Source organism: Lissotriton vulgaris, chromosome 4_1 (genome assembly GCF_964263255.1).
Source record: "Lissotriton vulgaris chromosome 4_1, aLisVul1.2, whole genome shotgun sequence".
NCBI classification, from domain to species: domain Eukaryota; kingdom Metazoa; phylum Chordata; class Amphibia; order Caudata; family Salamandridae; genus Lissotriton; species Lissotriton vulgaris.
Window position 1 is genome coordinate 1,530,571,945 of NC_141691.1, and position 21,025 is coordinate 1,530,592,969.

The 21,025-nt window shown below is 43.8% G+C and overlaps 1 protein-coding gene across 1 annotated transcript; it reads left to right on the top strand.

The window, feature by feature from the left end:
• The first annotated feature begins 11,340 nt into the window (after positions 1-11,340).
• Positions 11,341-18,316, top strand: LOC147724197 (uncharacterized). The gene is made up of 2 exons (XM_086966970.1): positions 11,341-12,554; positions 15,730-18,316. Exon 2 carries the CDS (start codon positions 16,625-16,627, stop codon positions 17,840-17,842), a length of 1,218 nt encoding a protein of 405 aa, XP_086823096.1. The 5' UTR covers positions 11,341-12,554; positions 15,730-16,624; the 3' UTR covers positions 17,843-18,316.
• Positions 18,317-21,025: the final 2,709 nt, after the last annotated feature.

Consider the following 21,025-nt stretch of genomic DNA (forward strand, 5'->3'; position numbering starts at 1 on the left):
TTAATCGATATACGCCTCTTTGGCGGTCAAATGCCATTGAAGGCAAGGAATTTAATGCTGTTTTAAAGAAATGGGAAAAGTTAGGAATAAGAACAATCGGTGGCTTTTTAGTAAATAATTTTGACTCCACCTTTCTCGATTTAAAAGTTAAATATAAGTTAACAAATGGAGACTTTTTGAATTATGCACAGATATTTGCTAAATTAAAGGCCAAAGAGTCCTTAATCTGTCTTTTCAAAGTCGAAATTTTGGATGCAATTCCCAGAATAAACACCAGGATTGGAACCCTCTACAACATTCTTTTGACTCAAAAACAGGATGATCTTGATAAAATTGAAAATAAATGGACCACAAAATTAAACAATCCTAATGTTGACATTGATAGAGTGTTGGAGATGAGCCAGAAGTTACTTATGGCAAGTAATCTTAAAGCGCAATTGTATAAAACTATATTTGACCTGTATTTTACTCCTGCAAAATTGTTTATATGGGGGAAACGTGAGAATGATTTATGTCCTAGATGTAACCAAGGACCTGCCACACTAACCCACATGTTTTATAATTGTCCTGATTTGATGGTAATCAAAAATATGATATTAGCCTTTTGGGAAGAGGTATTTAATCATAAAATACCAGAATCAGAAACTGTATTCTTATTAGGTCATGATTATTCTCTAAATTTAACTAAATCTGAAGAAAGATTAATTTTTATAGGTACGGCAGTATTAAGACTAATTCTATCAACTCGCTGGAAAGAAACAGATCCTCCTAGCTTTCAGATGAGGCTAGCGCGTTTCCTAGCGGTTTATAGATACGAAACAGCTATTTTTGAAACAAGAGGAGTCAAATCTAGGGCCCGCGGGGAGGCACTCTGGCGCCCAATAACTAGATGGAAAGCTGGCATTATATCTAGCGGCATTGGTTGATTCCAAAAATTAATGTTCGTATCGGTAAAACTCCTTCACAACGAATTCATTATCACGAATACTTTAACCACGCATACTTTCACTCCGCATTCTTTCATCCCGCAAATATTTTCAGTCCGTATAATTTCATCACGCAAATACTTTCACTCCACAAACTTTCACTTCAGTCCACATACGTCACACGCTGCCAGGGTAAAATTGTAAAGTGATAATAGTATTAATAATAATAGATAATAGTAGTAACAAGTCTTCCAGGGCGGGCTCCATATGAAATCAGAGAGCCCTGAAACGCACACTAGAGTCACAAAAATCAACCAAAACCCAGACTCCTTCCAGCTCTGTCAGAGAACAAATCAATAGAAACGGGAGGACGGTAAAACTGCCATCTGGTGCCAATCAAGAAACAGTAGCAGGCTTATGTCCCTGCAACCTGACCTGCGGCGCAGAGCACACGGAGCAGCGAGCACTTGTAGGCTGAGAAGTAGCAGAGCACGCCTATGACAGACAGGCATCCAGGACTGACTCAACTCACTCCTGGGATAAAAATATCAGATGGGAAAAGCACGGCACTGCAGTCTCTTCAGCGACGTGTTCCCGCTCTTCTGCATCCTTGGGTGGGATGCCAGCCCCCCCACCCAGGCAACAGGGCACAGTAAGAAAGTGAGGCGCACAATCACAATATTACTTACCCACCCAGAAGCCCCGTATTTCCAATCATCCCGTACAAGTGTGCGAGTATTTTTTAAAATAATTAACCACCCAATACCCCTGTTTTTGCCATCATCCCGTGCCAGAAGATACGTGAAAAAATTGAAAGAAAAGCATTTATTTGACTTTTTAAGTCATCGAAAAAGCAAACGTTGAAAGAAAATGCGTTGTAAAAGTACTTTTTGCATGTTTACATGCATTTTTCGTTATCTTAACATCGATATAAAAACATGCGGAGTTTAATATCTGCGGACATAAAACTGCGTTGTGACAGTATGCGGAGAGATTTCATGCGGAGAAACGTCACAAATTCGTTCGTATCTCACTTGTCTTAAGTAATCATTGCTGTACTTATGTTGATTTTGTTTAATATATTATTTCTTCTTGTGTTTGATTAATGGTCCAAATTGCATTACCTGCTGTATAGTCAACATTCTATTCATCTTTGTTATGTTTTGCTTCATTTTTTCTTTCTGTAAAATTGCTCCTGCTCTTCCTGGTTCCAACCAAATAAAAAAAAAAAAAAAAAAAAAGGAAAAGCGTTATTTGATTTGCCAATATCTTTGGAGCCGTTTCACAAATCTTCACAAAATTTTAGAAAACTATGGGGCTCTCTGGTCAGCTCCTGTCTTGAAACTTTTGGCATGATTCGTCAAATAGGGGCCGAGAAAAAAGGGGGGGCCCAAAACACGTAATAAAGAGAGCAAATGAGCAGAGGGCTCAAGTATGATTGCTTTTTATAAAGTCCATCCTACCAAACATTGTTCATCACAATCCCTTAACCCTTTAAGAATACAACAAGATCATTGTTTGGGCCCACAGCTGTCATAAACTTCAAGAGTTAAACCTAGGGGCATCACAATGTTATTTCTTCAATACACTAACCTGTTGGAGATTGTTAAAGCTGCAAAATTGCAAAAAAGTCTTCAACGGTCAGGCAGTACTGTTGACTTGTCTCAGGACGTCTCCAATGCAACTGCAACTAGGCGAAAGCAATTACTTGATCTCAGACCTCAGCTTCGGGCTATGAATGCCAAATATTGGCAGTGCATCCCTCTTTCTTCACAGTGACCTACAGAGACAGGACCAGCACTTACTCTGACCCTGCTGTCCTAAAGGACTTTCTCCAATGATACCAGATGAAGAGTATGGATATTGATACTCACACTAGTTGCTAATTGTGGTTTGTTGTTATTTGAACAATTTAAGAGTACTGTTTATATTTCCTCAGCATCTTGTTTTAAAAGTTCAAAAGTAATCCCTTATATCTCTTATTTTGCAGAAACATATTTTTATCACCTCAATTATCTTTGTGTTGTCACATTGATTGGTTTAGTGCAGTCTAGTTGTTCAGTGTCATTGGTATCATGTTTGGATTATTTGTCCAGTGTAGGTAAGTGACAGTCCTTCCTTTGTGCTGTTTGTTCTTGTTAATTTATGTTGTCCATGTTGTTCTATACGAAGATTGAGCCAGGTTCTGCGTGTTTTTTCAGAGTGTCCCTTCTCCCCAGGAACTGATATAGTGTATGTGTTCATACTTGAAAGGTTTTCATATGTGACCATTTTTGTGTGGTCACAATTCTTTTTGTGTGATTCAAATTTGAGATTATTTTTCACATCTTTTACTGAGTTTTTGTTTGCTGCTTTTCTTTCTATAACTCTCTCTCTTCTCTTTTTTTTAATCTCTCCTTCTTGTTTTCCATCTCTCTGATGCCACCTGGTTACATTAATAGTTACTGTTTTATCATATCTATAACCATGTAAAACAAACCTTAGAGTTATTACTTGGAATGTTAAGGGCCTAAAATATCCTATCAAGAGGCAGCGAGTTTTGACTCACCTCTCGAGGCTGAAGGGGCAAATGGTTTTATTGCAAGAAACCCATTTATCGGAGAATGACATAGGTAAACTTCGGACACAGTGGGTTGGAGATATTTTCTATTTATCTGCTTCAGGTAATAAGGCCGGAGTTGCAATGTTATGTCTGAAACAGTTAACTGTGAACATGATTTTGAAGACAAGGGATTCGGTGGGTAGATTTGTGTTTGTTCATCTCAAAGTCAATTATACTGAAGTATGTATTATCAATATAAATGGACCCAATAATTCTGATCCCCAATTTGGTGCACCCTATTGCAGACACTCCTTAAAAATCCTATTGGCAAATTGATTTTTGGGGCTGATTGTAATATGATTCTGGATCCCTTTTTAGATACACATTCACTAGTCAAATACATCCGTAATGCCACACATAAATCTTCTTTGAGAGCAATCTCTCAAAGAGGCCTAATAGATGCACGGTTACCCCAGATCTTTGGGAATACACTTTCCACTCTGCGCTGCATCAATCTCAATCAAGGATTGATCTATTCATTAGTAAGATCATGACTTAGGCTATACATAATTCAAAGATTGGTTCCATAGTTATTTTCATACCATGCCCTAGTCTGGTCTGATTTTGATCTTTCACACAATAAATCAAAACCAGAACACTGGAGGCTCAATACCAATTTATTAAATGATCCTTCTTTCTTAACACAATACCAACGGTTTACTCAAGAATTTATGCAATTCAATATGAATGACAACATTGCAAAACTCCCAGTTTGGGGCACCTTTAAAGCTGCATCTAGAGTTTTTATGATTAACCAGCTTACCCGTCGCGCGTTGCTGCGATCTCAGAAGAAAGGAAATTCAAGGAAACTTGTTATGATAACATTAAACTTACATTGTGTCATTGTTATTGAAAGTTATTCATTTTATTTTTTAGAACATTTCTAAGTGTGGCTTGAGCAGTGCGTCCTTGATTGGCTTCCAATCTTGATTCTGGTTGCTCTCCTGTTTCATTCGAGCTGGCTTGAGCAGTGCGTAATTGATCGTTTTCCAATCTTGATTCTCATTGCTCTCTTGTTACATTCGAGCGGGCTTGAGCAGTGCGTAATCGATCTGTTTCAAATCTTGATTCTTGTTGCTTGTTCGTTTGAGAAGAACGGGCTTGAGCAGTGCGTACTCTATCGGCTTCCAATCTTGATTCTCGTTGCTCGTTCGTTTGAGAATTACAGGCTTGAGCAGTTTGTATTCGAACAGCTTCTAATCTTGCTTCCCGTTGCTCATTTGTTTCTGAAGCTCGTAATACCTTTTTCTTTCGTGCTTCTGATGTAGATTGACCAATCGATTTCCGTTTGGGGGTCATAACTGTCGACGATCCTTGCAAATTCGCTGTCTATTTCAGTATTCTAAAGATTATGAGGGCCCTGTGGGCCGATTTAAAAAAAATGTTTTTGACAGAAACCTACGCGGGAGTGTACTCAACAACTTCCCAAAGTTTCATGGCGATCGGATGAATGGTGTAGTAATGCATAAAGGACAAACAGACAGACAGACATACTTTTGTTTTTATATATATAGAAGATAGGTTGTGTGTCTGGTTAAAAAAAACAGCAGAAAAAAACTTGTGTCCAAAACAAAACATGATAAAGACAACTTAGGAGAACTAATTAAAGCCAAAATACAATTAAATAAAACTTCCATCAATAAGGCCTCAGGTTATTTGCTAAAAGTTAATGTTTGTTTTTTTAGAATCAGGAGCAGGTCTGAGAAGACAAATATAAGCTCTATCATTAACTCACAAGAGTCTCCAGTTTATAAAGGCTCAGAGATTCTAAACTGTTTTATTCATTATTATACTAATTTACACACGCCTCATAATACTCCCGCAGATATTTTATTAGATAATTATTTTTCTTCATTGAAAAAGGAGACTAATAATTTCCTTGATGTTCCCCTTAAAGAACATGGCTTCACAATCCAGAAACTTTTGTCCGCACTAAAAAAGCTTCCTACTGTTTTTGCTAAATCCCAAGCTCTCCATGCAGAATATTTTTTTACCAGATTTTAGTGGTCCTGAACAAATAGGTTTTGGGAAAGGGCATAATATTTCTGATAATTTCTTTCTTAACATCCTTAATAAAGCAAATAAATTGCATCACTCATTAGTAGCATTATCTTTAGATACTGAGAAGGCATTTGATAGGGTTAATTGATGATTCTTGAAAAAGGTGTTACAGTAGCACGGATTTTCTGTTTAAGTATGGCTCATATATGGATCAATCACTCCCTACTAGTTAACAAAGGAGAGGATGTAGCCTTACGGCTGGAGCAGTCGACCTCGGATTTGGGGAACCGGGTTTGAGTCTCGGCAACGACGCTCAAAATCCTGTGATTCTTGGCAAATCACTTAATCTCCCCTTGGCTAACAAAAAAATGAATGTTTTCTTCTGTAAAAAAACTTGTGCTCTTGTAGAGCGCTCTGATACCCAATGTCTTGGGTCTAGTTCCCGCTATATAAAACTCTAAAAAAAACAAAAAAGTCTGAGAGGACTTCATGCCAAGAGATAGAAGGCAGAGACTCAATTGTGCACCTACCTTAACTGAAGCTGCAAAGCATTCAACCTTTCCTTGATGTCTGGCTCATAGCACTGATGACTGCGCTCATCACAAGCACACACAGCTGCCTATTGTGACCTAAAAATAGAACTTATTGGTCTGGAATAAGGTATATGTGTGCAAACCATCATTGAAACGCGACATAGACGCTAAATAGACTTTTATTATTAACACACTACTAACCTGCTAGAACTAGTATACAGTCGGGAGTAGCAAATGAGGGTGTTAGTGCTATAAAATACAGAGCAAAAATGTTGAAGTAGTATTTTAGTGTTCACATTACTTATAAACTTCCTTGTAGCCTTAACCGCATCAAAGCTGGCAGAATTCTGCTCCTGCGCTGAGATATTCAAAAGCGCATGTTACGTGACGAGCTGGGCTCGTCATCAGCGTGCGAGGAGGCTACGCCATGACGAGCCCAGCTCGTCATGAGCGTGGAAGGAACTGCCAGGAAAAGTCTAGAACATTAGGTTCCTTTGGTCCACTTGGACCCGGGACGTGTCCTGACCTTTCTACCTAAGGGCGAACACCTTGATACACCAATAGGTGTAGCTGGTAGGGCCGATCCCTGGAAGTCCGCTTCTGCCACCCCGCCACCGCGCCTCTGTCAACAGCGGGATCAGTCTCCAGGCAGGGGTGGAAAGCAGGGAAAAGTGCAACTTACTTTTATTTCCCTTGGTTCCTCTGAGTATGAACAAGCTGTACGGTTTCTTCCAACCTGTAATTAGGTGCTCCTCTACGAGACTTCATGTACCCCTCAGGTAGGTTGTCTAGGCAGTGACGCTGTTTTATTCCTTGGCAATAACTGGGGTCCAGACACACCCCACCTGATCCCTCTGACATGGTGAGACTCACTCTCAACGTCATCCTCGTAGGCTGGTCTGGTCCCTCTCCTACCCTCCTTGCCTTTGCCGTGGGCGGAGTCCAGACCTTTACGAACTCCGTTTCAAAACACTCCAGATCATTGTAATCAGTCTCGGCTGACCTCAGTCTGTCATCCTGCTCTCTTCCTTTACTCCCCTGGAAGGACTCCGTTGTATTTCCTGGGCCCCGGCATTCCCGCTTGCTAAGATAATTATCAAGTGGACCCTTCTTCCCTGACATGCCTCTTAGTGAGATACCTTTTATCATTTTCTGCATTTCCCCACTCTCACTTTCCATCTCTCCGCTGTGATGCCATAGAGAGTGTTTGGCTTCATCCTCATCCTTTTCCTCCAGCAAACTTAAATCCATTACTCTTTCTTGTCCTCCATAGTCCACTATTTCTTCCCTCGTTTCAGTACTGAACTCAACCAATGTGGTATTTCGCTTCCTCTCACTGCAACTAAAGTGGTTAATCCTACATTTCATTTTCCCTTGCTCCATGGTTGCATTTTCTATGCACTCTCCTTTACTCTCGAATTCACCGTTTTTCGCAACCACACTTCCTCCACCTTTCCTCTCACATTTCTTTCGTATTTCTCTTTCGTCCACCCAGCTTTGGTACGTCTTTATTTTTATTTTTAGCTTGTCCTTTGCTACTTCTTTTCTACATCCTTTATTGCTTGCCGTGTGAGCGATCCATGTTTCACCCTCGGTTGTAACCATGTTGATCATTCTCCATATAACTGTTTTCTCTCGCCCCAGTCTGTGGAGATCAATATCTATTTCTAGTTCATATTTGTCTTCATTTTCCTTCATCCTTTTGTTCCTGGACTCAGACGATGTGGTTCTTAGCCACGTCCCTTTGTGATTGAATTGGTTATCCTTGCATTCTATTCTTTGCCGTTCATTAGTTATAGTAATAATGCATTCTCCTTTTCTTTCGGATTCTTCTTTTTCCCCACCTATTCCTTCTCTGCCATTACTCTCATGTTTCTCTACTTCTTTTCCATACTCTTTATTACCTGTTGCTTCTTCCATAACACACGTACCTTTTGATGTTGGCGCATGAGTCTTCAGTGCTTCACTATTAGATCCCTGCACGCTTTGGATAAGCGCCCGTTCACCCTCGTGTTCTTTTCTTCTTCCATCACCTTTTATTTTCAAACTCTTTAGAACACCCTTGTGCATTATATCCATTATTTCGTTACCTACTACGTTGAAGTTCTCCCCGGTGTATGTTTTTTGGGATAAGTTGGCACCTTTAAATTCATCCCCACTTTTTTTTGCTAGTTCTATATTCCATTCCCTCTTGTTTACCAACTTATAATGCCTTCCTGAAACTAAGACATTATCTGTCTTTACTCCTCCTAGGAAGATGGCACACTCCGGGTTTATTTTCCTAGTATTAACTTCCTCTTGGCTATCCATTATATCCTTGATCACTTCAACCCTTCGAGCCTTTTCCCACGAGACTTGTTTTCCGTATTCATTCCATGCACCCAAGATGTCTTTATGTACATTTCTGTCTGACCCTTTCGTGAGTGTATTTCTCGTTTTGTGGTACTTTTCCCGTTCTTCAGTTCCTAGACTGTGAAATGCTGTTTCGGCCTTTTCCTCTGGTATGAGAGCTACATCCTCTTCCTTAACAACTGATATGTGCATCTCAACATATGTTTTCCTCTCACCCCCTTCTGCCGTGTTTCTTTTATACTCCTCCCTAAACGGCACTGGTGGCGGAGAATTATACCTTAGGGCTCTCTCCATGTTATTTTTAAAACTCTATCTAGGAATTCACGTGAAGATATAATGTCCACCTCGAGCAGACAGGTAGCGGTGGGTGTGCACTATTGTAGAGTTCTCTATCGCCCTGTTCTGATTGAAAGTAATGCACAGGCTGTGGGCGCTGGGGTTTTGAATATGAAAGACACGTTACCTACTTCACCTACTGTTGTCCTTCTAGATTTCCCCCCCTTGAAATCACAGAATATGTATTGCTTGCGCCGTCTGTAGGTTTTTGGCCCTTGTAAATTCTCTGTCACAGGACGTGCTGCCTCAAATCAGTATTGAATCTGGCACCGGGGTTCCTTGCACTATCCTCACACCTCTCAATGCACTGCTGCCGTCGGCTTCATATGAATACCACACACTGTGTTACGTGCCTCACTCCTCACAATGTTTCAAAGGCCAAACGCGACTGTGAGGTCCAACTAGAGTCCAGTGTCGATCCCTTCCCCCAAGGTTCCACACACGGCTACTCTCCACGTTATACAGTTAATTACTAGAATGCCTTCGTAATCTTGTATTTCCAGTAAGGGTGGGGGGAAGAGACTAACTCACTCAGATTTTTTCTTCATAACACCTTTCTTTTCTCATCTCAATTTTTTTTTTTACAAAGTCATACCTCAACTCTTTCAAGTGTGAGCGATCCAACCGACAGGCTCACTACTTGGAACAGATTCTTTCTGGGAACGCTTCTCGGAGGAGCGCCGTGCACACCGTCTCCTCAGCACAGCTCACGGCAGGGACCAGGTTTCAACCTTTCATCATTCCTCTTTTGAAATCCCCCGCCTTCTCTTCACCCAGAATCTCAGTTGGCCCTACGTGCCCACTCGGCTAGGAACTGCCACAGCTTGACCTACATGCCTCTACGCATGTCACCTCTCACCTCGTAATAGAGCCTTCTCCCACGACGGCTTGCCTCCTTTGTAAGTGGTACGGTAACCCACCGGATACTCCGCCACCTTCCACAGCTTAGACTACGTCTGCTACACACTCAGGGGCGTTTACAGTTGTCCTCTTTCTTTGTCCATGTCCTGCTTCGTGCTGCATGGGAGTGACGCAATGCCAGGAAGAATGGCGGCGATGTTATCGGGCCAGTGTCTTTCCTCAGGTAAGAACTTTCGCGTTTTCCCGTGCTCACTATTCTTCTATGCCACTTACACCAATTTCGTCCTCCGCTCAGCCCAGCTCTTCTCATGCGCTTCAACAGCTCGCTTCACGAGCTTTCGCCGCGTACTTGGGTCACACTCCTTCCCGTTTTTTTTTTCACAGACTTTCACCATAACCTGAACCCCGCTCAGTTTCTATATTTTGTTTAAGCTGCTCTCCTCACGATATCTCGTCAATTACAATGCTCTTCCACTTACTCCTCTTCACCACCTCAATTTCAATGGGACGCCATATAGATCCTCACTTCCTATGCCTCCGTTTCTCATTTAACCGTCTTTCACCTACAGAGCTCTTTCGTCGACTCCTTCACCAAGGCTTCTGTTTACACTTCAAAACGCGGTGGGAACGATTTACAGCAATTTCGTCTCCCGCTCCGCTCAGCTTTCCACATTAACTTCGGCTGCTCACCTGACGAACTTTCTCTCCGTTCACAGTTCATCCACTCGGGTCTTACTCCTCTTCAACCTCTCAAAATCCTTGGGACGCCCGACGCAGCTTATCAACTCATTTCATCCTCTTTTCTTTTTCCAGTCACTGGTTACACAAACCACATCTCCTGCAGACCTCAAGTCAGGAAGAAACGTTTTTCTTCTCCACACGGCACCAGTTCTTTCACCGAAAATTCACACCCGACTTCCAGAGGGTTTCCGGAATCGAGAATTTTACGTCCCCAGCAGAGAACACATCGGTGAGTACAGCCTGGTTTACCGGTCTGCTTTCCAGTGAACTTCCAATTCAACTGATGAGTCCTTCACTTCAATTAACAACTCCGCCCAAGCCTCAAATTATCCAGGGGGGAGAAACACCAAGCTGACCCTGGCTCAGCTCCTCGTCCTCGTCGCCAGAAATGTAGTAAAGAGCCACTACATATAAGGGTTTCAAAGTACGACTTTATTCAGCCAAGTACAACAGGTGCTCCCAGCTGGGCGGCAGTCATGACTCATGAACATTCTAACACACACTCCGGGAAGCAGAGTGGGCTGTGCCAAGAGGGGAGAGGAAAGAGGGGTGGATGGGGGAAGTCCCGTTTTTTCTCTCCCTTCTCCATCCCTTTCCGTCTCCACGCCTCCTTCATCCTCATCCCTCTCTTTGTTCCCCATTCTCTTTCACGGGTTGTTTCCCCCCCCTTCGCCCCCCTTCGGGGAGCTCTGCATCCTTTCTTCCCTGTTCCCTTTAGGGGGGAAGGTGTGTTGTAACCTTACCTGTGGAATTTCCCGTCTCTCACCCCCCTCCCTTCCTCCTTCTTGGTTTGGTCCGCTCTGCATCTGGGAGCGCATGTTAGAATGTTGGCTGTGAGAGACAGCCGCCAAGCTGGGAGCACCTGTTTAAGCTACGACTAATAAATCTTATGGAACTCACGTCGAGTAGTGTCTTTATTACTACATTTTGGCGACGAGGACGTGGAGCTGAGCCAGGGTCAGTGTGGTGTATCCCCCCTGGACATAATGTGATGCTTGTGCGGAGAAATGAAAAGGAAAAGTAGACTCACCAAGTGAAATAGATGAACAGAAGTCGACAGGCTTAAATTGGAGCTTAGCCCGGAGCAGTGTGGATCCAAGGCAAGTTAAGAGATTGCGTTGTTCCCGTGTCCAAGCTGATTTCAGCCCAATGGGTGGCCTAATGGAAGCATGAGGCAAGAGTGAAACCGTTGAAGTGTCAGCACCGGCGAACAACGTGGAAATCGATTTCATTCCTGGCACTGAGCGCCCTTTTGCATCTTGCTGTGTCCCCTCCGTGGTTTGTGAGGACAGGTGTGTGGGCCGTGAGAAGCAGTCGACACTTGTGAGGGAGAAGACTCAGCTGGTCTTGCTCCGAGGAGCCGCAGGGTGTCGACGGGAAGTCCCTGCTCGGCAACCGTGAAAGAAGAAATAGGACTTCGCAGCCCAAGTTGCTTCCTGGTTGAATACAGGATCAAAGGAAGGAAGGTGAAGAAATACTTAGGTAATCGCTGGCGTCCCTGTGCATTGCATCGGTGCAGAGGAGGAAGACTCTTGTCGGATGCAGATGGATTCATACCAGTTAATGAGGTGAGCCTAAGAAGCTGCGTGAGGTGAAGTGCGTGGAGCAGGCAAATAGCTGCATTACCGTCACTGACCTGAGGCAGAGTGTTCGGAGACCGAGACCAGAGAGAGTGACAGCATAGGAGCGGGGCTCACGTAACCAGGGAATATCGGGGATGTGTGAAAAATGGTTCCTGAGAAGTTTGAGCTGTTGCTTATATTGTGGTGAAGAAGTTTAACCAAAGGAGATTCAATCTGGATGACTCAAATTTGCAGTGAGCCTGTGAAACACGGTTAGGAGCTGTGAGCGGAACATAGTGAGCAGTCAACACTTGAACCTGAACGGTGGCAGTGAGTTGTAACTGCGTGAGGAAAGAGCAGAGGAACAGGGAGTGTGGCGAACCTGGGTTCCCATGATCGAAAATTCACTGAGGCAGCGCTCTCAAGCTGTTTGAAATGTCTGAGAGGATCAGGGAGGAAGCTTGACCCCTGATGCCACGAGTGAAACGGAACGGAGGCAGTGTGGTGAAGCTGTACGAGAAAAGAGCAGAGGAACAAGTGGTGTAGCTAACCTGGGTTCCCGCTAATAGAAAGAAATAAAGAATAATTAAATAATAAAGAAATAAAGTTTACTGAAGCAGTGTCTTAAGAGGTTTGAAACGTCTTAGAACCCCTGAAGCCACAGGCACTGAGGCAGCGTAAGGAAGCTGCGTGTGGAGATTGCAAAGGAAAACTTCAGGGTTCTGTGTGGTAAAATTAACTGAAACAGCGCGTAGAGGCTGCGTGAGGAAATATCAGAACTGAGGCAGAGTGTTTGGAAGCAGCGTGTGGATATTCAAAAAAAAACAAAAAAAAAAAAAAACAGAGGGAGCATGGCAAACCTATAGGGTTCTGGAAAGTAAACGAAACCGCATTCAGCGCGGTGAAGCAGCGTGAGGAAGTTTAGAAATTGTGGCAGCACTTGGAGGCGTTGTGTGGAGATTTCAGGAGTGAGGGAATCGCAGGGTTCTGGGTAAGAAAACTAAACAGCAGCAGCATGTAGAAGCAGCGTGTGGAGTTGCATAACTGAGGAAGCGCTTGGAAGCGATTAGTGGAGATTTCAGAGGAACGGAGGGTGTGACAAGTCACAGGGTTTCCACATTTTAAACTGAACAGTAGCAGCAAGAAGTAGCAGAGTGAGAAAACCCTCTGAGGGGCAGAGAGTGCAAGGAATCCTTGTGACGGTGTTAACACAGATTGGAGGCAGCACTATTGAGAGAGATACGTATCTCTGTGCATCATTGACTGTGAATTTATAAGAGTCACAAAACCCAGAAGAGGGAGGAGAAAGTGAGCAATTATATAGCAGTGTTAAGAGGGTTGTCAGCCACATGCGAGTTTGGTCAGCTCACAGACTCTTTAATAAGAGACCAACTAGTGAGGTGCACCAATGACACAAAGATACAAGAGGAATTACTTACTAAGAACCCAAATCTGGAGGAGGCAATAAACATTGCTAAGGGACTAGAACACACAGCACGTTGCATGAGGGAAATGAAGGCACCAGAGGGGACTAACAGAGAGAGGGCTGAAAGTAAATCCAGTGCAGAGAGCGAAACAGTTTGCAAAGTAGGTGACAAGAGTAAAGAGGTCAATCGCAGCAAGCCCAGTCCTTCTGTGTGTTATAAATGTGGTAGTCCCAACCATTTAGCCAATAACTGGAAATGTCCGGCAAGGAATGTACAGTGCAGAAAGTGCAACCGGTGGGGGCATTTTTCTAAGGTGTGTAAGGCCCCGGGAAAGGCAGTACATGTTATTGAGGAGACACACCAGGAAGAGGAAAGGGAAAAGTCTTACGTTTTTCAAGTGGGGGATGAGGAAGACAACAATGATGATATTTACCCGAAACGTGATGTTTTACTTGATGGGGTCAAGTTTAGTATGTTCGCAGATTCATGCTCCCCATATACGTTGGTAGACAAGAAAGTGTTTGATGACAAATTCGCTAACCACCCTGTAAAATTGTTGCCACTAGATATCAGTCCCAAGGGTTACAATGAAGGGAAAATTCCCCTGGAGGGCATGGTGACCATGAGAATCTCTTTTAAGGATAGGCACACAGTAGGGAAGGTGTATGTGTCCACGAGAGGTTCGACCCTATTGAGCTGGAAACATCAGAAGCAGTTGGGGATCACCCTTGATCCAAACAATAGAGAGCAGGTGTTGTTAATTGAACCAGAAGGAATATCAGAGGACCTCATCAAAGAGTTTAGAGAAGTGTTCAGTGATAGATTGGGTGTATTTAAGAATTACATGCACAAGATAGTGTTAAAGGAGGGAGCCGTGCCAGTAGTGCACAAGACCAGGTCCATACCATTGCGCATGAGGGAGCCCCTCCAGCAGGAACTACAGAGACTAGTCAGTGAGGGGGTCATCACAGAAATTGAGAGTTCAGCATGGCTAGCACCAATTGTCATCACGGCCAAAGATAAAGGGAACAGCATAAGACTCTGTGTGGACCTAAGAGACCTGAATGCGAACATCCTTGTGGACAGGTTTCCTCTTCCCAGGATAGGGGAGATGCTAAGCACCATAAAGGGGGCCAAGTATTTCAGTGTGCTGGATCTATCGTCGGCCTATTATCAAATCAAACTCCATCCGGATTCCCAACTACTGACAGCATTCACGACCCCATTTGGAAATTTCAAGTTTCAGAGAATGCCATTCGGATTGGCATCAGCCGCTGCTGCCTTCCAAAGGGTCATGCAACATGCATTAAAAGACTGTAGGAACACCATCTGTTTCCAAGACGATATACTTATCTATGGAAGTGGTGAAGAGGAACACAATGAAATGGCTAGAAGGGTCCTGAAAAAGTTGAAAGAGGTAGGCTTCACCACGAAACCCTCCAAATGCAAACTGGGAGTAAGCTCGGTGGACTACCTGGGACACACCCTATCCGAAGACGGCATCAAGCCAAAACATGACTTAGTGAAGGCAGTGGAGAATGCTCCAGCTCCCAAGAGTAAGGAGGACATACTGTCTTTCCTAGGCCTGGCAGAATATATGGCCAAATTTATCAAGGATTTTGCGATGGTTTCGCAGCCGCTAAGAGACCTGATAAAGAAGGACAGTGTGTTTGATTGGGGTAAAGAACAAGAAATGTCCATGAAAAACATAAAGAAGGCTATCATCGAAGCTCCATATATAGGGAAGTTTGATCCTAACGGGGTAACCATCATCTCCACGGATGCAAGCAACAGAGGCATAGGGGCAACTCTGGCGCAGAAAGAAGGCAGCAAGATAAATGTGATAGCTTTCGCATCAAGAACCCTCACATTGTCTGAGAAGAATTACTCGACCATAGAGAAGGAGGCTCTAGCTGTGTATTGGGCTGTGTGTCACTACAAATTTTTCATTTGGGGAATTCCGTTTGAAATACAGACTGACCACAAACCGTTGGTTTCCCTTTTCACCAAAAAGAACATGGAAAGCATGACGCCAAGGATAGCAAAATGGGCAGTGGGCCTACAAGCCTATAACTTCACCGTATCCTACATACCGGGGCAACAAAACAGAGTTGCAGACTTTTTGTCGAGAGCACCCACAGAAGGAGAAGAAGAAGAAGAGGAGAAGGGTAGCTCAATCCTGGAGGTGCGTTTAGCAGCAGTGGAAAAGGTGTCATGGGAAACACAGATGGAACGAGATGAAGTATTGAAGAAGGTGAGGAGATATATTTTGGCTGGATGGCCCAAGAAATGCAAGGATATGGAGTCAGAGATCCAGCCATATTGGAATGTGAGAGAGGAGCTATCGGTGGAAGGGGATCTCATACTGAAGTCAGGAAAATTAAGCAGTGTCTTAAGAGGTTTGAAACGTCTTAGAACCCCTGAAGCCACAGGCACTGAGGCAGCGTAAGGAAGCTGCGTGTGGAGATTGCAAAGGAAAACTTCAGGGTTCTGTGTGGTAAAATTAACCGAAACAGCGCGTAGAGGCTGCGTGAGGAAATATCAGAACTGAGGCAGAGTGTTTGGAAGCAGCGTGTGGATATTCAAAAAAAAAACAGAGGGAGCATGGCAAACCTATAGGGTTCTGGAAAGTAAACGAAACCGCATTCAGCGCGGTGAAGCAGCGTGAGGAAGTTTAGAAATTGTGGCAGCGCTTGGAGGCGTTGTGTGGAGATTTCAGGAGTGAGGGAATCGCAGGGTTCTGGGTAAGAAAACTAAACAGCAGCAGCATGTAGAAGCAGCGTGTGGAGTTGCATAACTGAGGAAGCGCTTGGAAGCGATTAGTGGAGATTTCAGAGGAACGGAGGGTGTGACAAGTCACAGGGTTTCCACATTTTAAACTGAACAGTAGCAGCAAGCAGTAGCAGAGTGAGAAAACCCTCTGAGGGGCAGAGAGTGCAAGGAATCCTTGTGACGGAGTTAACACAGATTGGAGGCAGCACTATTGAGAGAGATACGTATCTCTGTGCATCATTGACTGTGAATTTATAAGAGTCACAAAACCCACAGACGGAGTGAGCAAGGTATATTCAGTGATTTCAGGGAGCCCTGCTGGGTAATTGTAAGTAGAAAAGGAGACGTGACCTTCAAAGAAAGAATCCCTGTGGCAACAGCCTGCGCATATTATTTAACCATCTTGGGGCGAAAGTGAATCCTACGAAGTGCACACGTACCTCCATCCCTCTGTTTTAAGGCAGAGATCACAACTTCAAGTGAATTTCCCGAGCGCAGCTGCGCGTTTGACATGGAGTGGGCCCAGAAATACAATTTTCCGTCACCAGTGCAGTTTATGGAGAGAGATATAAAAATCACCGCTGAAGGGGGTGAGTGGAAGGAAAATGTTGAGAGGTACATAACAGTTTTTGAGGAGGAGAAAGTATCTCTTTTACCTGAGGAAAAAACAGAAATATGGCTCCACAGTTTAGGAACTGGAGGAGGGAAAAGGTACCACGCAATGGAAAAAATAGTGACGGAAGAGTCAGACAGAAATTTTTATGAGGACAATTTGAGTGGGTTGGATGATTACAAAAAACAAGTCTCGTTGGTAAAGGAACAAAGGAATGACGAGATCAAGGAAAGAAAGGTGAGCAAAGAGGAAGATAATGCGAATAAAATAAACCCAGTGGTTACCATCTTCCAAGGCGGAGTAAAGACAGATATGATCTCTGACTCAGGATCACGTCATAGTTCGGTAAGCAAGAGTGTAGGGAATAGAGAAGTAACTAAAAAATATGGAGAAGAATTCAAAGAGGCAAAAACATCCCTAAAAACATATACAGGGGAGGACATCAATGTAAAAGGGTACAAAGCTATGGAGTCAATACACAAGGGAATTAATACTTGGTGTACCATACATTTAACGGAATGTGGACCCACCACGCAAGGGGGAAAGGATAATAAGAAAGGGGGAGTTTCACGTTATGGTAGAAGAAAAGAACACGTGAGTGAGCAGGCACAGATCAAAAGCATGCAGGGAACAAAGAGTGAAGCACAGAAGGCTCGTGAGCCACAAACTAAGGGTTCTGTAGTTTTGGAAGGAGCAGCAAGAAACAAAGTGAGTGTAAAGGAAGTAGCCAAGGACAAACGAAAGAAAAAACGAGAGACTGTCCAAGGTTGGGTGGATGAAAGAGAAGTACGCAAGAAACAGGAGAGAGAAGGCAGTAAAGGTAGAGTTGGAGGAAAAGAAGCATTCGAAAGTAATGGAGCATGCATAAGTACGACAGCTAATGAGCGGCAAAAGTTAAAAGGTAAGAGTAACCAATTCAATCGTAAAGAAGCGTGGCAAAGTTCCACACCGTCCGAGTCCTGGACCAAGGCGATGGAGGAGTATGAAGTCAATTATGAACAGGAAGGAGAAGTGGACACTAATTTGCTTGAATCCAAGAGAGAGTACGGAAATGCAGAAAGAAAGAAAAGACTTCCCATTAAAGGTTCTGAAGAGGAAAAATGGTCCACCCTATGAGATTAGGGGAAAGTACGAGTTTCAGGACCCTGAATAGAAGTGGACTCTAATTGGCTCGAATCTAGAGTGAGAAAAGGAAAACATTTCCAAAGGAACAATAGTGACAAGTTGGAGAGTGAGAGTATGGAAATGTAGAAAGTACGAGATGATTTCCCATTAAAGGTTCTGTTGGGGGAAAATGGTTCCACCCTATGAGATTAGGAGTAAGCACGAGTTTCCTGACCCAGAAAATACCACTAAGTTCCTCCAGGGTGGTCACGTGAGGGAACAGGAGGACAGTCTAAGAGCAGACAAGGCTCATGTTGAGGTTCTGGAGTCGTTTGAAAAGAAACCCGATACTGGTCAGGATCCTGGTAATGGCAAAGGGAAGGAGGACAGTATATGGCCAAGACCAGCCACCTAGGACGACATCATAAGAGAGACACAGGGGGTCTGAGGGAGTTGCCAGCATGCCCCCTGGCCCAAGTGACTGCCAAAGAAAAAAAAAAAAAAAAAGAGTGGCACCGCCAGGATAATCCCTCCTTAACGGGATGGATAGACGTTTTGGAGAACTGCGGCACTCCAGAGGGTAAAGGAATGTTGGGCTTGTTCAGTCCAAGGGAACCAAAGGTGATAGAGTGATGGGGCACATACCTGTGTCAACCTTTGTCCTGGGGTTCATATAAGGGACTTTGGGGAGAGCTATGATGTGGTGTAAGTAGAGGTTGTTCTGGTATAGGACGTACCAGTCGCACCAATGGGAGACATTATTGCTTTTCCCCTGTGAACCAGTCGGGTCTGCTTGGGGGACTAGCAGATCACATTTCCCACTTTTCTTTAGTTCTTTCACCCTGTGCCCAAAGGGTTAACCCTAGGTCCTGGAACAGATACCAAAACAGAACAGGATAGAACTGTATACTGGGCAACTTTAAACGATGGACCAGGACCTAGGGTTAACCCTTTGGGCACAGGGTGAAAGAACTAAAGAAAAGTGGGAAATATGATCTGCTAGTCCCCCAAGCAGACCCGACTGGTTCACAGGGGAAAAGCAATAATGTCTCCCATTGGTGCGACTGGTACGTCCTATACCAGAACAACCTCTACTTACACCACATCATAGCTCTCCCCAAAGTCCCTTATATGAACCCCAGGACAAAGGTTGACACAGGTATGTGCCCCATCACTCTATCACCTTTGGTTCCCTTGGACTGAACAAGCCCAACATTCTTTTACCCTCTGGAGTGCCGCAGTTCTCCAAAACGTCTATCCATCCCGTTAAGGAGGGATTATCCTGGCGGTGCCACTCTTTTTTTTTTTTTTTTTTCTTTGGCAGTCACTTAGGCCAGGGGGCATGCTGGCAACTCCCTCAGACCCCCTGTGTCTCTCTTATGATGTCGTCCTAGGTGGCTGGTCTTGGCCATATACTGTCCTCCTTCCCTTTGCCATTACCAGGATCCTGACCAGTATCGGGTTTCTTTTCAAACGACTCCAGAACCTCAACATGAGCCTTGTCTGCTCTTAGACTGTCCTCCTGTTCCCTCACGTGACCACCCTGGAGGAACTTAGTGGTATTTTCTGGGTCAGGAAACTCGTGCTTACTCCTAATCTCATAGGGTGGAACCATTTTCCCCCAACAGAACCTTTAATGGGAAATCATCTCGTACTTTCTACATTTCCATACTCTCACTCTCCAACTTGTCACTATTGTTCCTTTGGAAATGTTTTCCTTTTCTCACTCTAAATAAACCCGGAGTGTGCCATCTTCCTAGGAGGAGTAAAGACAGATAATGTCTTAGTTTCAGGAAGGCATTATAAGTTGGTAAACAAGAGGGAATGGAATATAGAACTAGCAAAAAAAAGTGGGGATGAATTTAAACTTGCCAACTTATCCCAAAAAACATACACCGGGGAGAACTTCAACGTAGTAGGTAACGAAATAATGGATATAATGCACAAGGGTGTTCTAAAGAGTTTGAAAATAAATGGTGATGGAAGAAGAAAAGAACACGAGGGTGAACGGGCGCTTATCCAAAGCGTGCAGGGATCTAATAGTGAAGCACTGAAGACTCATGCGCCGACATCAAAAGGTACGTGTGTTATGGAAGAAGCAACAGGTAATAAAGAGTATGGAAAAGAAGTAGAGAAACATGAGAGTAATGGCAGAGAAGGAATAGGTGGGGAAAAAGAAGAATCCGAAAGAAAAGGAGAATGCATTATTACTATAACTAATGAACGGCAAAGAATAGAATGCAAGGATAACCAATTCAATCACAAAGGGACGTGGCTAAGAACCACATCGTCTGAGTCCAGGAACAAAAGGATGAAGGAAAATGAAGACAAATATGAACTAGAAATAGATATTGATCTCCACAGACTGGGGCGAGAGAAAACAGTTATATGGAGAATGATCAACATGGTTACAACCGAGGATGAAACATGGATCGCTCACACGGCAAGCAATAAAGGATGTAGAAAAGAAGTAGCAAAGGACAAGCTAAAAATAAAAATAAAGACGTACCAAAGCTGGGTGGACGAAAGAGAAATACGAAAGAAATGTGAGAGGAAAGGTGGAGGAAGTGTGGTTGCGAAAAACGGTGAATTCGAGAGTAAAGGAGAGTGCATAGAAAATGCAACCATGGAGCAAAGGAAAATGAAATGTAGGATTAACCACTTTAGTTGCAGTGAGAGGAAGCGAAATACCACATTGGTTGAGTTCAGTACTGAAACGAGGGAAGAAATAGTGGACTATGGAGGACAAGAAAGAGTAATGGATTTAAGTTTGCTGGAGGAAAAGGATGAGGATGAAGCCAAACACTCTCTATGGCATCACAGCGGAGAGATGGAAAGTGAGAGTGGGGAAATGCAGAAAATGATAAAAGGTATCTCACTAAGAGGCATGTCAGGGAAGAAGGGTCCACTTGATAATTATCTTAGCAAGCGGGAATGCCGGGGCCCAGGAAATACAACGGAGTCCTTCCAGGGGAGTAAAGGAAGAGAGCAGGATGACAGACTGAGGTCAGCCGAGACTGATTACAATGATCTGGAGTGTTTTGAAACGGAGTTCGTAAAGGTCTGGACTCCGCCCACGGCAAAGGCAAGGAGGGTAGGAGAGGGACCAGACCAGCCTACGAGGATGACGTTGAGAGTGAGTCTCACCATGTCAGAGGGATCAGGTGGGGTGTGTCTGGACCCCAGTTATTGCCA